We start from the raw sequence: 16,092 nt of genomic DNA, 5'->3' as shown, positions 1-16,092 counted from the left end.
GGTAAAATGTCATTTAATTAAACAGGACTAATGGGTTTTATATGTTGTATACTAATCCAACTCGTTTATTAAGTGGGCTAGTCGTGTTAACCTGAATATGACACGAACTCATTAAGTCTCAACCTAATTTGCTAATTTCGTGATGTGTCATATCAGGTTTGTGGGTCGTACCCAATTTTGCTATTCTTAACCAAAGGTAAGGTGCTTAAGTTTTGTCTTATATTCTTCTACAAAAAAATTGCCATTTATAATATAGGATAAGATGCAAATGAGATTAAATTCTATAATAACTTGATATAAACCTTATCAACCAAAAAAAAAAAAAAAAAAACCTTGATGTGAACCCTATCAAAAAACAAAAGTTGATTTAAATACTTTGGTTTATACACTTTAATAAGGACATGTCATATTATCATATTACTAAAATATAAATACATCTAATCACACAAGATAACAACTTAATTAATTTCGTATATCATATTTTAAGTAAAAGACTAATGTAATAATCTCTTATTGAATGGTATAAAAATAGGTTTTACACCCCATCCTTACCAAATTCGAACTCAATGCAAATTGCAACATCCTTACCAAATTTCTAATTTTACTTTGGTTTAATTGAGTTTTCAAAAGTTTAAAATTTAATTAATTCAGGTCTCTCGTACAATTTTGTTAAAAATCTACAAGTGACATACTTGTTTATACTACAAGTCGTATAGTATAAAAATGTAACATTTTTAGTTGTTTTACCGTATAAAAAATGCTACTCGTTTCGAGACTGTTCACTTTTCAACACTCACTTTCGTGAGAAACAAACGGAAACTGAAAACATGAAAATTCTCACCCGCCAATCCATCCTCCCGCACAGATTAACCCTAATTTCTTCGATTAGCTTCGGAGTTCTTAGAAAATTGGGTCCCAGAAGATGGTTCTCTGCGCATTCGGAGGAGCCAGAGCTGAAGGAGTTGATGGAGTACATGGATTCTTTGAAGAACTACGAGAAAGTGGGCGTGCCCAAAGGCGCTGGTACGGACTCGGATGATGGGTTCGATCTGGGTCGGATGAGGCGGCTTATGGAGCGGCTCGGCAATCCTCAATCTCAGTTCAAGGTTTAAAGTCCAACACTTTTTTTTTTTTTACTTTGTTTGGTTTCTGAGAAAATGTAAAAGAAAAAAAAGGGTGAAAGTTTTGAGCTTTGGTTTATAAAAACTGCTCTGTTGGGATGTAATAGAATTTCAGGTATTGAATGTTACATTTATTGCTTAAAAATAGTTGAAACAACATAAGAAGAGGATATTCACATTTCAAAGCTTTGTGTTCTATTTTTTGTTTTTGTTTTTTTTTTTTAATTTTTCATAATTCACACTATTGAATTAAACCCAGTAGTCTAATTAGGCTCAGCATGCAGAAAGTTTTACCATAATATTGAATTAAATAAAAAAAAAAAGTAATGCTTTATGTATGTGGGCACAGAAAGTTCTGAATTTTGAATTTTTATTGTAAATTGGTTTGTTCATTTTTTTGATGAGTTTGAGTATTAAGTTTAAGTAACTAGCTCAACAGCTATTATAGGCTGTTCACATTGCTGGGACAAAAGGAAAAGGATCAACTGCTGCGTTTCTCTCCAATATTTTACGAGCAGAAGGGTATTCTGTTGGTTGTTATAGCAGGTATGGGTTTGTTTTAATGTTAATATTTTCTTCATTTTTGTTAGATAATGTATCAAAGGATTTATGCAATCTGCAGCTGCTTTTAGTTTTAACTTTTAGGTATTGCTTATTTTTGAGCTATATTCTTTTAACAGTAGGCTTCATTTTCTTGAGCAGCCCACATATTCAGACTATAAGGGAACGCATATCATTGGGGAGATTTGGTGAGCCGGTGTCAGCAAAGACATTAAATTGTCTTTTCCTTCAGATTAAAAAAATTCTTGATCAGGCAATAGAGCATGAAAATGGGCGTATAAGTCATTTTGAGGTATCAACTTTTGTACTATATTGTCCCCTTGATCCCCCCCTCCCAATTGGATTAGATGAAAAATGGAATTTAGTTCAAGAAATAAAAAGAGACTCAGAAGCTAGTGATTTCAGAACTGAATAACTATTCTAAAGATGTTAGACTCTGTGATTATTTGATGGGTATTTACATGACCCTGTGCAAGCTTGGGGATGGAATATGTAATTGATTAAGTTGGCCTGCCCTGTTTGTTCTTCTTTTGTTTTCCTCTGAAAATTTTACTGTAGCTTTCAGGTCAAAGTAGTTACCATGAATATTTTCACATGTTAAAGTCTCATGTTTAAGATTTGATTTTGTATCTTCAAAATTTCAATTGAAGACTGGGGGGAATGTACTTGGTTTGGTTGCCTAGACAAATTAAATTCTGTTATTGGAGATTTTATCTAGTTAAATTTTGTGTTTGTATCAAATTACCTTTGCACTCACTAATTTACTCGCTATTGTATAATGTTCAGATTTTCACTGCAATGGCATTCACTCTATTTGCTCGAGAGAATGTTGACATTGCAGTTATTGAGGTAAATTCATTTTAAGCCATTTGATGTCTTCCTTCTGCATTTTCTCTCTCTCTCTCTCTCTTTTAAATGTACAGTGTTGGAAGACTATTAACTTTTTCAGTGTTGCTTCTTGTTGATCTTTTGATTTTTTTTACTTTATATGCAATTAGAGTTATTCTCTATGGAATTAAATTTATACTGATGGCTTTTCATAACCCTATACAAAATTCTGAGATGGCAATTTTAATACTAAATTTATTTATTATATATAAAACAGGCTGGGTTGGGAGGTGCACGGGACGCAACAAATATTATTTCTAGTTCTGGACTTGCTGCATCGGTCATAACTACAATAGGTGAGGAACATTTGGCCGCACTTGGAGGTTCTCTGGAAAGCATTGCCATGGCAAAGTCAGGAATCATTAAACATGGCTGCCCAGTTAGGTTGTTCTCCCTATGCAATTCTTATGCGGATTAACATGATCATATAAACTGATAAAGCTATGTTGTGATTAGTTTCAATCCTTGGTTATACTGCCAAGTATGGTTTCCTTCTCTACATGTTACACTTGCAAAATCTTTAGAACAAATTACACAATGGACCCCACCTCATTGATATCCTTGGTAAAATGTGACGATTGATTATAGCTGTATCACCTTTTTCTGGCCTGGTTTTACGTCATTCTTTATGTTCTGGTTTCGTCACATTAGGTGTCAAAACTATGATTTATGGTCTCTCCCAGGATATTTTTTCTTCTTTAATGGAATTTTCTTGTTGTGCACTATGGTTATCTGAGAAAAGCATGGGGAATTTGAATAAGTACAGAGCATGAACAGGAGCAAGAAGAGATATATGTTGTAATGAAAACCTCCATGGTATAATTTAATTCATGCAGCTTCAACATGTTATTACTTAAGCAGACTAGAAGTGATGTTGTTGTTGTACACTGTCCATTTCTTCTACTCTCATTAATGTTTGATGGTGTCTTGAAGTGCCACCCAAGTTTATGATAATGTGCATATTGTTTTACATTAAGGCTGAAATAGTATTTTTGACTGAGATAACTATCTAAAGATGGATGCTCTTAGAAGTTGTGCTCTATGATATGTTTTGTGATGCAGTGGCTAATTTGATTTGGTTGTATTGTTAATCCCATGATTTTAAAGCTAGCTTAACTCTGCTAATTTGGTTAATGTTTTTCAGTTGGTGCTGGGTGGGCCTTTCCTTCCACACATTGAATGCATTCTACGGGATAAAGCATTGTCAATGTCTTCTCCTGTAGTATCAGCATCTGATGCTGGAAATCAAAGTACCATAAAAGGTATTAGCAGGATCAATGGTAGACCTTACCAATCTTGTGATCTAGTAATGCAAATTCAGAGGGACTTTAAGCTGGTATGTTCTTGAAGCATTATTTTCTTAATACCTTTGGACCTCCCCCCCCCTCCTTTGTCCAGTATTAAGCATTCCGTAATATCATGTTTTTTTCTTCTTGGGAGTGGTACTTATGCAAGTTTTAATTATTGCCCATTTGAACTTTTGAAGAACTTATAACTAGGTTTATCATGCAGTTCCTTGAGTTACTGGATGTGAAACTCTGCATGCTTGGAAGTCACCAGCTTCAAAATGCAGCAACTGCCACCTGTGCAGCACTCTGCCTTCGTAATCTAGGTGAATTTTTATATGTGTGCTATAGTTTGTTCTACTTGGACTCAAAAACTATGGAACTTCCTTTGACTTTTAAAGTCAAGAAGTATTTATGGGGATATCTTTTTCCCCTTCAATTTAGGATTTGGTTCGTATATGCCTACCTTCGTTTGATTTTAGGATTTGGTCTCAAACCTAATATGGATATGCCATGACTAAGGATAACTAGTTTCTTTTTATATCTACACAAGGTACTGATTGTCTTAGCCCTTAGGTTGTCTTTCATGTTAGCCATTTGGGACTTTTACTGCTTTCCCATAAATGCTAACCCCCTGTGATCAGTAGAAGATTACCTCTTTCTCTTGGCTTGTTTATAAGTTCAGAGTTTCTTTGTGGGAAGCAAAACTTTATGGTGTGAGCCAAGCAATGGTGAAAAGAAAAATAGTGCAGCTGGCTCAAAAAAAAAAAAAAAAAAAATTGGTTTATGATTTTTTTGAGCAATCTTTAATCAAGTCCCTTTAATACTTTTATGGATACTCTAGGATGGAGAATTTCAGATGGATCTATTAGGGCTGGTTTAGAGCGTACATTCTTGCTTGGAAGAAGTCAAATTCTAACATCAAAAGAAACTGAGGCACTAGGACTACATGGAACAACGGTATTGTTGGATGGAGGTTTGATTCTCATGCTCGCTTTGTTACTCATTTCAATATTCTGAATGAATTGAGTTGAGTATTTAACCTGTAAGTCTTACTTATAGTAACCATACAGTGTTTCACTTTTTTGCATGTCGGTGTTGTCCTGAGGACATTGTTTTTTACTCTAGTTATATATTTATTTTGACTTTGCAGTTGTCATATTCTTTTGAATGTTTGCAAAATCTTGTGGGCATTGTAGGAGGAATGTTCTAGATTCAAAGAAGTTTAGTTATACTGTTAGCACCAGATGACAAAAGCCAATCCTTATAACAAATTAATTATAAAAAAGAAAACAAAACTCTCAGAGTTCTTTTGAATATTTTCCAGCCCACACCAAAGAATCTGCTAATGCTTTGGTGAAGACAATAAAGATGACATTTGGAGAGGCACCATTGGCTCTTGTGGTTGCAATGGCAAGTGACAAAGACCATGTTGGATTTGCAAGAGAGTTTCTTTCAGGTATAGTCCCTTGTTGGATTTTGTTGTCTGTTACTAAAAATGACTTTATTACTAATGTTGGAGGGTATAATGAGAACATATATTGTTTTTATGTTATCAGAACCCCATCTCCCCCTTCTCACAAAAAGTAGCCTTCTTATGTCAAGATGTAGTGGCTCCCTTAATTATTTTGTGGGTACCAAGTGAAGCCCCCAAGGCTTAATTTACAGGAGGACAAGAACTAGATTTATTAAAAATTTCAGTTCTAAAACATATTAAATAATTCTAAAAGAAGGCTTAACTTTATGTGCATGCCTTTGCTATAGGTTCTATTTGGATTAAGTGGTCTTAGAAAAAAGTGACTTTAGTACATGTTCTTCTGGCTCTTCTGGGTGGGTGGTGAATGAAGAATCCTAGTTGTTTGTACCTTATCTCATTCGTTGTGTAGCGTTTAACACAAATTAACCTGAAATGTGCGGTGGTGGTAGGCTAACACAAATAAGCAGTTTTGTGGAGCCTTGGAGAGTCCTAGTTGAGACTTTACCACATTTTTTCAGGTGGAGAATTAGAAGTAGTCCTTCTAACAGAAGCTGACATTGCTGGAGGCAAATCTCGAACAACTTCAGCTTCTTTATTAAGAGATTGTTGGATCCAAGCTTCCAAAGAATTGGGCATTGATATTGTCCATGATGACACGACAAAATCCAGGGAAGTGTTCAATAATCTAGTAGTATGCTCTGCAAGCAAATTAGAAAATGGAACCATATTAGCTACTGAAAGTTCATTAATGGCTTCATTGAAGGCTACAAATCAGATCCTTAGAGAAAGAACAGGTAATCAGTCAGGCATTATTGTAGTCACTGGATCTCTGCATATAGTTTCAATGGTATTAGCTGCTCTCAGTGGTTAAGGCAGATTATTTATGATGTTGCTTTGAGTAACGGTTTCTATAGCTGATTTTGCTGACGGAATATTGTAGTAGGTGCAACCCCTTTTTAATTTGAGTGGGAAATAACGATTCTTATAAATTACATCATCTTCACTTTCACTATGGATTTTTTTTATTTCAATATTTAGAGTTTTTGAAGTTTCAAAAATTTGAATTCTTATGAATCCTGTTATATCTTTATAGCTATTTGTTAAACAGTATTTTAGTTACTTGGGTCCTAGAAGAATCTTTGTAGCTAAGGCTGGACAGGGCAGCCAACTAGGTCACCAATGCAGTTAGATTGTTCATCCAAAAATACTTAGGAATATATTGAGATTTTGCATACCACAAGAGCATGATTGTTAAAATTCCAATTTCTTGTAGAATTTTCAATCCCTACAATCTTAGAACTGTTAGGCTCGATTTGGGAGTTCATAAGGGAAGGGAATGGAACGATCATAAGGGAATGGAAAGGAATGTATTTAAGTAAGGGAAATGAATGGAATAGACTATAATTAAGAAACCTTGATTGGATGTTTTAAAATAAAAGAATGGAAATGAATGAAAATGAATGGAATGTAAGTAATCTTGTTTGGAAGTAACATAGAGGGAATGAAATAGAATCATTTTATGACAATATTACTGTTAGACCCCTATTTTAAAATAAAGAGTTGAATATATAGGAGTATTTTGGAAGTTTTAGTAAAAGATTCATTAAATCTAATTCCATTCCCTTCAATTCCTCACAATTTCGTTCCCTCCAATTCCTCTCAATTTCGGGGGAATGAAAATTTGAGGTTTTAAGGGAATAGAGAGGAATGCGTGTTCCCTTTTACCCATTTCATTCTCTTTCACTTAAACTCTCAAAAAAGGGAATGTGCTTTTCATTCCCTCCATTAATACTCCTAAACAAGGGAAGGGAAGAATATTCTAAAATTATTTTTTTCATTCATTTCCATTCCATTCTATTTCCTCCTTCCAAACGAGGCTTTAAACAATTTAGATTGCATTAGGTTTCATAGGATCTAGATCCAAATTATGATTAGTTGCATTAGGATTCTATTTATGATCAGTTGTGAGTTGTGGAATTTGTGTTAAAAAATATAAAATTTTATTCTATTTGGACTAAACTCTTTAGTTTTGGCCTAAAAAGTAAAAATAAAAATTTATAGATATGAGCCCTAAATAAGCAATATGAAAAGCATTTAATGCTTTTTAGCATGTGTAGCAAATCTAGAATTTGTGAATATATATATATATATATATATATATAAATTAATTAGTTTATTCTTTTATTAAAATAAGTTGGTAAATTACATGGTCCCTCTTTTGAAGTTTTACAAAATGACACTCCCTTCCAATATGGACAAAATGAAACTCATCCCTTCAGATTTATATAAATGTAACACATAAGTTCATACTCTTTTGTTTTTTGAAAATTCGAAAGAAGGGATATTTGAAGTTTTGAACCCTAAATATTTTCGTTTGAAATACTAGGAGATGTTAATCAGTTAAGCTATAAGACTCTTGACTATACTCTTTAACATCATAATAACAGAATATTCTATTTTTGTTATTAAAAAAATCATATTTGCTAGAATATATAATGATTCTATACATTAGATTATTAGAACTCTAGTTAGGGTATACCCTGTTATATTCCAATTACCTCCAAGCAACGACCAAAAAAAAAAAAAAGAAAAAAGGGTGGAGTGTTATGGCATGAAACTCATGGGGGTATCATTTTTTATTTTACCCATAGTTAGGGATTTTCCAAAAGAAGAAGAAGAAGATATATATATATATATATATATATATATATATATATAATTGTTTGGAAGTCACAATATGAGATAGCTTGTATTTATACAAACCCTCAAGGATAAGTGGCATTTCTTGAGACAATTACGGGAGCACTTTTCTGTGAAATCACATTAAAATTGGTGTTACCCTAAATTAATTGATTAAAAGAATGAAAAGCATATAGGCATATAATTCTGCATATCGGCAAAATTATGGGCTGGCTATTAGTCACGCACTCCATAGGGCATGGGATTTGGGCTGAATTATTTTTGAATTTGACTCAATCATTGCCATGAACTTGATTACTAATTGAAAAGATCCTTGTATGGATCTTTCTACCTTGGTTCATGATTATACATATATTATTTTCTTGTAATTGTAGTCCTTGATAGATTTCGTTAGATTGTGGGCCTTTGTAAGGCGTTTATGCCAATAAGTTACTTTCCTTATAATCTGTGACTTTGATTAATCTTGTTTATATAAGTTTCTTTATTAGTCCTCAATTTATTTGGTGTTTAAAATATTTACTTAGGCTTCAATCCATTTTACTATACAAAGTAATTAACCCATCTATCTGTTCACTATTTAGATTGCTTTTAGGAATCCATATTTACTGTTTTCAATGGAACTTAGAATAATCATGTATTACTTTGCTTCCTATGATTCAATGGCATTAGATTTCATTTAGAATTTAGTCCTGTTAGTCTCTATTGTTTTATAAAGAAATACTCTAATATGTCATTATTTTATTTGAGCATATAAAAGAGTAACTTTACACATGATCCTTATTGAATTTAAACTTTTTTGTTTTTACTATTGCTTGTGACTTCATACTACCCCTCCCTTAATTTTTTCGCTTCACATTTCTGATTTCTATTAACATTAAGAATGAAGACAAACTAATTGAGGACTTCATAATGCTAGCTATTGATCAGAAACAAAGATTCACTGTACTGGCTGGCCTAAAGACTAATAGGATTAAAACTAAAAAATCTGAAGAAAAACTAAAAAAAAGAAAGAAAGTAGAATGTACAATCCACATTTGAAGTATCAAAATATAAAAAATTTAAATGCCACCTTGGGTGATAATATCAATGATGATTAAGTTTAATATGGGGCCGATTAAAACATAAATATTCTGAAGAAACTTGGTTATTTTATGGAATTTGATACAAGCAATTTGTTTAAGGCAAATCCAAGACCTGCCACACAATTTCTTTATTTTTTTTTTTAAAGGGAAAAAAAGTACACACAATCTCATCCTACTATAATATTAAGATCAAGTGTAATCCAAATTAAGCTTCCACCGCAGCATGGATGTGAATCCCTAAATAAGAAAAGCATGTAAAATCATAGGCATGTCACACATGTAATCTTGCGCAAAGTTTTTTCTTATTGTCGAGACCTACACAAGGTAAAATAATAGCCATTAGGTTGAAAAATTAAAACCAATGCAAGAAAAGAAATAGTTAGAGATATATCTAAATCGAAATTTTTTCACAAACCTTTTATCGAAAGTGCAGTATTCCTTAGCCTTGAAACATCCTTTGCAATCTTGCAATATTCACTATAATTGCCACGTAGAGCCAATCATTCAAGTTGCTTGTCGTCCGGAAATATAGATGTCTCCAAGAACGGTTCAACATCAAAGAGCCACAAACTCCCCAAAACCCCACCATGAATCCAAGCCCCATACCAATATAAAGACATTTCAGGAATTCATCTTCATCTTCTTGATTGTTTTTACTACTGCCTTTAGGTGACTCAGCATTTGGTTCCACGTCTCCTGGACACTTTGGTGCAAGTGGAGGGCCACAGAGTGCAAGATTGCCAATGAATCCAGAAGAGTTAGTAGTCTGAATTTGAGTGCCTATCGGAATTCTTCCCGACAATTTGTTGTATGACAGGTTCAGGAAACTCAAAAAATTCAGATCAGCGATACTAGCAGGAATTGAACCAAAAAGTTGATTTGTCGACAAATCTAGGGATTCTAACTGTTCCAAATGACCAATCTCTTGAGGAATTAGTCCTGTCAACATGTTTCTTCCTAAGTTCAATGTTTTCAATTCTGTAAAGTTGAAAATCTCTGCTGGAATTTTTCCGGTTAGTTTATTACTTGAGAGATCAATACTTCTCATCTCTCCAAATTTTTTCCCATATAGGTAAGAGCGTCCTTTCCAACTAACAATTGTATTGAAAACGTACTTTTTCCCACCAGAAGTTGCAAACGTAAGTTGAGTGCCATCCATATGTATGTTTGGACTTATAAAAGTAGGCCTCTTATTTGCATTTTTAAAAGCCAATGCAGTCAAATTATAAAGGCATCATGGAATATTTCCTGAAATATTATTTTGAGACAAGTCGAAAAATTGAATATGTGCTAACCAGCATAGTTGTTGCGGTATGCATCCATGAAACTTATTGGAGTGAAGGTTAGGAATGACCAAAGATAACAAGCTTTCTCCCATCCAAGCTGGTAGTTTTCCTGAGAATGAATTGTCTCTCAGATTTATAAATGACAACATTGTGCAATTTTGTAATGACAATGGCAATTCTCCCAAGAAGCTATTGTTGCTCAAATCTAATACCCTAAGGTTTATCAAAGAGCCCATAGAGCTAGGAATTTGTCCAGACAGATTATTGTTGGCCAAACTTAAGACTACTAATTTTTGACTTTTCATTAAACAATCAGGTAGGCCTCCAGATAGCTGGTTGTTTGAGAGACCAAGGAAATACATGAAGTTCACCGAACTCGAGCATAGAAAAGGATTTAAAAATCCCGAAGACTTATTGTTGGAGAGTTTTACATACAAAGACTCATGGTTCCAAAACCACGAAGGGATGGCATCTGAAATTCCGTTACGGGAGATATCAAGGAAGTCAATGTGCAGTTGAGTATTTAACCATTTTGGGAAAACAGGACCCAAGTTACAAGATGACAAATCTATAGCCTGCAATTGGAAAGGGGGCACCCAATCATTGCTTAATTTTAAAGTCAAAAGAATTATGAGATAACGACAATTCACGTAATCCGAAAAGATTTGAAAAATGTTGTTCAGAGATTTCACCTTCCAAAAGATTGGAACCAAGATACAAATCTTGTAGCATAGATAGGTTTCCGATGCTTTTAAGCACTGACCCCTTCAATTGATTCTTATCTAAATACAAGAATTGTACTGAGGACCCAGACAAGTGGTGGATAAGCTCTGCCAGTTGTCCACTCAGTTTGTTGTTCTTTATAGACAAATAATTCAAATCACTCATATTACCAAAGAATTTTGGAACACATCCTTCAAGTTGATTTTCATCAAGAATGAGAAGTTCAAGAGAATTCATGTTACCGGAAGCATCTGGAATTGAACCTCCTAACTGGTTATCCGAAAGGGCAATCTTAACCATGCTGGTACTATAGTTGAACAACCACGGAAATATTGATTGAGTGACATGGTTAGTAGAAAGATCAATTGTAGTGAGAGATTTAGAAAAGTTGACATAGGGGAGAAACGAGAGATCAGTGACAGGAGGAAGATCACACATTGCCAACGTCAACTCTGACAGTTTAGGGAGACGACTCACAACTTCCAGCCAATCATTGGCTACACTGAGATTTGTGGAACTTTGGTCAAGGTTTTCTATTGAAGACAGATGAGAAAGTCATTCGAGATTTTCAACAATTTTCAAATCATTATCATCGAGATGAAGATATTGCAAGAGTGAAAGATTTCCAAGTTGATGTGGAATTGGCCCACTGAGATTGGCCGAAGAGAGATCGAGGTATTTTAAGTTACTGAGAGAACTGATAAATTTTGGAATATGGCTTTGATTAAAATTATTGTAACGGAAAATTTTTAGTTACTCTTGGAGCATGGAGATATTGTGCTCTCTCTTCTCACATCCATAGTGGACCTCACTATGAATTTAATGAGTGGACCCTACCATAAATGTGAGAGGAAAGAGCATCATTCTCTATATTCTGAGAGTAGTTAAGAATTACTCGTAACTGAGATACAGAAAAGTCAAATAAGGCAACTCAAGTAATGAAGGACTAATCATACCTCGCAAACGACACCTGTCAAGCTCTAGCTCAATTACATGGCCTGTTTGGCTATCGCATAAAACTCCATCCCAATTGCAGCAATCCTTCTCATCTTCACTCCCCCACAAAGAGAGCGTGTCGTTGCCATTAACAAAGCCTTTTCTGAACTCAAGGAGGGCTTGTCTCTCCTTCTCTATGCACAAAACGCTGCCATTTCCAACACCTGAAGTGAATACAAGGGCTGGCTGGTTTCAAATGTAGTAAAAGCGTTAAAAACGCATATAGAAGTTTTAGGGACCTTCCACCCATGACCTTTATCATCGCCTATGAAGAGCAATTAAAATTAGGATCAAGAAGAGAGGAAGCACAGCTAGAAAATTCAGTGCAACAAGAATGATTTTTTTTGGGTTTCCAATTACTTAATAAGCTGTGAGTCTCAGAATCCCCAGCATAATAAACTATTTATAGCGATAGCTCCATGAAAAACATAAAAGTATAATAAATAATAAAAAAAGATTAAACAGGGGTCAAATTCAAGCTGACTTTTTAGGATGTGTTTGTTTAGAGGTGAAATAGGGTGGATGGAAAACTTAGGAGAAAAAATAGGAAGAAATTTTTTTTTTTTTTTGAAGTGTGTTTGGTTGGGTGAGAAGGAAGGAAAATAAATGGCGAGACCCAAATATTTTCTCCCCAAAGCCCATCAATTTTTTTTTTTTTTTTTTTTAAAATGGGAAAAAAACTGAGGGGAAAAGCTCATAAAATAAGCTTCCAAACATGCTTGACTTCACCTCTGGCTTCTCTCTTTTTATTTATTTATTTTTCTTTGATTTTATTATTTCTCTGTCTACTAACGTGCTTGGCTTCTTTTTTTTTTTTTTTTTCTTGTTTACTAATGTGCTTGACTTTTTTTTTTTTTTTTTTTATTTCTTTGATTTTGTCTGGACGGTTAGCTTTCTTCTTCTTCTTTTTGGGTGCTCATTGTTTATTTTCTCATTAATTTGGTTGGTTTTTGTTTTTGTTTTTTTTTTTTTTAATGGAAAAAGGTTTTGGGTTAATTTCTTATGCTATTTTTTTTTTTTTACTTTAATGAAGTGTCCATCTATACATAATTTTTTTAAAGTATAATGTGTTACTTTTTGTTTTATTTAATAGGGACATAATGGTAAATTTATACAAACTTTATTTTTAACCAAAAAAAAAAATGTTTTCCATCTCTCCACTTTTCCACCCTCACAACCACACAAATGAGAGAAAATAAAATATTTTCTATCTTTCCACTTTTCCATCCTCCCAACCAAATGGACCCTTAAAGTCTTTGATCTCATTCTTTTGTCAGCATTCTGTTAATTGGGTTGACGGAAAATACGAGTTTTTGTTGCAACCTCTTAAGGGCAACCGGACTTTAATACTTGTTGGTGAGACTAGACAGTCTAAACTTGGCAAAACCACTCAGTTTTGGATTTGCTTTTTGAAAAATGCTAGAGTTACAAGTTATTTTACATTTTTTCATTTTTACAAATTGTAATTGTTGATGTGACAAGTGATTATTAGCAGATAAAAAAGTATTGTTAATGATCGGCTTGGATGAAAATCAGTAAGAAATTAACACATCAATATATAGTTTGTAAAAATGTTTATGTTGGTAGCATTACTTTTTTTTTTTTTTTTTTTAGTCTCGACTCCGTAATGTTTCACTTTTACTATTAAACAACTCCCCAACTTGAAAATGTTGTTAATATAACATTTTTCTAAAAGGAAAGTGCTACATCCACAACATTTTTACAACAAATTATAGACATTAAATTATTGTGAAAATGTTGCGTACATGATACCTCTCATAGTTTTATATATTAAAAAAATTTGCAAACCCCAGCAGCACCATTTGCGCAATTTGAGCATGAGAGATGAAAGTAGCCAATATAAACGAAAAAGGAAAGAAGAAAAAGTGGAAAAAGTTGAAAGTAGTGTTTTCTTAATTAGCAAGTCCCGCGAAGTTTTTCTTGACTTGTTTGACACTTTTACCATGAAAACCAGGGACGGACCATTGATTTAAAATGTTAGGCTATTTAAATTCTCTTTCTTTCTTTATTATATTAATGAGTTGTTTATATTATTTTAAATAAAGTGGTAAAAAAATATAATATTTGATGCTGGATGTATTGTAAAGTGAGATAGTAAAATAGATAAAATAACTTTTTGAGATGTTAAAAGTTAAATTTTTTAGCACAACTACTGTGAATGCTCTAACTTTAAAAAAAAAAAAAAAATCCTAACCAACCTAGTACTGAAAGTAGCCAATACTAGGTTGGCTAAGATTTTTATTTTTTAGTATCACTGCTGTGAATGCTAAAAAATAAAAAATAACTTTTTAATAATTTTTATTTTTATTGGCTAAGATTTCTATTGTGTCGGGCTGCGGGTCATAGTGAACCTGACTCGACCTGACCCAATTTTGATTCAAAAAAATGTCCTATGAATACTCCTTAGACAAAACCCAATTATACAAACATAATTTTTTTCATAAAAAAAAAGATCACACTCATTGGTCCCAAATTTCCAGTCGTCAAAAGCTCACAGGGAGTGGGGTATAGTATGCTTACATTTTTTGAATGATCATTGTTTCGAATCCCATGCCCAAAGGGGGGAAAAAAAAACCGTGGTAACTAACCACGAGATACACAATACATCTTTTTTTTTTTTTGGAATTTTTATTAATATGATAACAGAAAATTTGAACCTTAATGTCATGACTCTACTTATATTTAAAGCAATAATCAAATACCAAACTATATTTACATAATAAAAAATTACCAAGCTATAATATTTATCACAATGAGATTCTATATGAAGGGTTTTTTTTTTTTTTTTTTCTTCTTCATTATACATTGATAGTTGGAGATGGAGTATTTGAACCATAGATATTTTCGTTAGAAATATTACAAAGTGCTAGTTCAACTGTGAAAGAAAATCGTCTATACAAAACTCTTCAATCATTATAAAATGGATTCATTTAAAATAGAAAATAATTAACCTCATAAAGATTGATATGGCCATTCAATCATGTGTGTCCATTCCTGCATGTTACTCAACATTTGTCTATAGTTTACATATGGTGATTTAAGAGAGAGAGAGAGAGAAATATATTTTCATCATCAATTTAAGGTGGTTTTCCTCTAGTTCTGTTCCAATAACATTCTCAGTTTCTCATTTTGAGTATAAGGTTTTCAAACTCAATTGGAGATGAAATTCAAATAGAATCTCACATTGACAATAATAATTATCGTGGTATTATTGATTGTTGCATTAATACAAGCATGCTGATTTTCTCTCTTTTTGGTAGAATGGGTTCATGAATCTTCTGTAGGCAACATTAGGTTCCGTGTCTCTGCAAAATAAGTCTAGTCATTTTAAAGCAATCCTTGAATTAGCAATGTTCTTTTGTGTATAATTGAGTCTAAATTTGTTTGCTCCAAATTTATTTGAGTATAATTGAGTCTAAATTTGTTTGCTCCAAATTTCCAAATAAATTTGGAGCTAATACTTGTTGCACAAAGTGTGCGAACAACACTTCTCAATATAACTGAAAACATGACTTTTATTCACGATTTCAAAGTGAATAAAGCTCACGTTTGTAGTTATATTTGGGCAATGTGTGTTTGCACACAGTGTGCAATAGACACTATCCTTAGTTTGGAGAAAAGTTTTTCCAAGCCACCAAATGGCAACCTAAAAAGTTATCTCACGTGTATTTTTAGTTATAACTTGCTTAATTGTCATGTGACTTGTTTAAATGAATTATTGATTCATGTGGTTTAATGCATGTGGAGGGAATTAAAAGGAGTTTAGCTTAAAACTAGTCTAAAGGAATCTCTTCTAACCTACTACATGACGATTTGTAATGCTATTAATGTATATTATTTAAATAAGGCACATGAATTTTTTTAATGAGTCATGTGACTAAACTACAAAAAAATATTTTCTCTTTAATTACCATATAGTGGGTTGGTAGAAGGTAACTCCAAATCAATTTG

General features: G+C 33.0%; 1 protein-coding gene and 1 long non-coding RNA gene across 4 annotated transcripts; one reads left to right on the top strand and one right to left on the bottom strand.

Annotated features, from left to right (window-relative positions):
* The first annotated feature begins 777 nt into the window (after positions 1 to 777).
* Positions 778 to 6,342, top strand: LOC142619346 (dihydrofolate synthetase). 3 transcript variants are annotated; one of them, XM_075792420.1, is made up of 10 exons: positions 778 to 1,106; positions 1,570 to 1,667; positions 1,824 to 1,974; positions 2,469 to 2,531; positions 2,788 to 2,949; positions 3,715 to 3,906; positions 4,083 to 4,182; positions 4,701 to 4,832; positions 5,184 to 5,315; positions 5,852 to 6,342. In XM_075792420.1, exons 1-10 carry the CDS (start codon positions 828 to 830, stop codon positions 6,202 to 6,204), a joined length of 1,662 nt encoding a protein of 553 aa, XP_075648535.1. In that variant the 5' UTR covers positions 778 to 827; the 3' UTR covers positions 6,205 to 6,342. The 3 variants fall into 3 exon arrangements, with proteins under 3 accessions (XP_075648535.1, XP_075648536.1, XP_075648537.1); XM_075792421.1 differs by lacking the exon at positions 2,469 to 2,531; XM_075792422.1 differs by lacking the exon at positions 5,184 to 5,315.
* A 2,805-nt stretch (positions 6,343 to 9,147) lies between these two features.
* On the bottom strand, positions 9,148 to 12,468 carry LOC142621099 (uncharacterized). Its single transcript, XR_012841699.1, has 3 exons — positions 12,081 to 12,468; positions 9,531 to 10,510; positions 9,148 to 9,430 (listed from the first exon to the last, which is right to left on the bottom strand). It is a non-coding gene; the product is annotated as an uncharacterized LOC142621099 (long non-coding RNA).
* Positions 12,469 to 16,092: the final 3,624 nt, after the last annotated feature.

This window comes from Castanea sativa, chromosome 12 (genome assembly GCF_040712315.1).
Source record: "Castanea sativa cultivar Marrone di Chiusa Pesio chromosome 12, ASM4071231v1".
In the NCBI taxonomy this organism is placed as follows: Eukaryota; Viridiplantae; Streptophyta; class Magnoliopsida; order Fagales; family Fagaceae; genus Castanea; species Castanea sativa.
This window is presented reverse-complemented; position numbering and strand designations above follow the sequence as displayed.

Excerpts from the sequence above, each read along its gene's own strand:
- LOC142619346 (XM_075792420.1), top strand. The coding sequence starts at position 828 with ATGAAAATTCTCACCCGCCAATCCATCCTCCCGCACAGATTAACCCTA. Across the intron at positions 1,668-1,823 it reads TCTGTTGGTTGTTATAGCAG|CCCACATATTCAGACTATAA; the intron begins GTATGGGTTTGT and ends TTTCTTGAGCAG. Across the intron at positions 2,532-2,787 it reads TTGACATTGCAGTTATTGAG|GCTGGGTTGGGAGGTGCACG; the intron begins GTAAATTCATTT and ends TATATAAAACAG.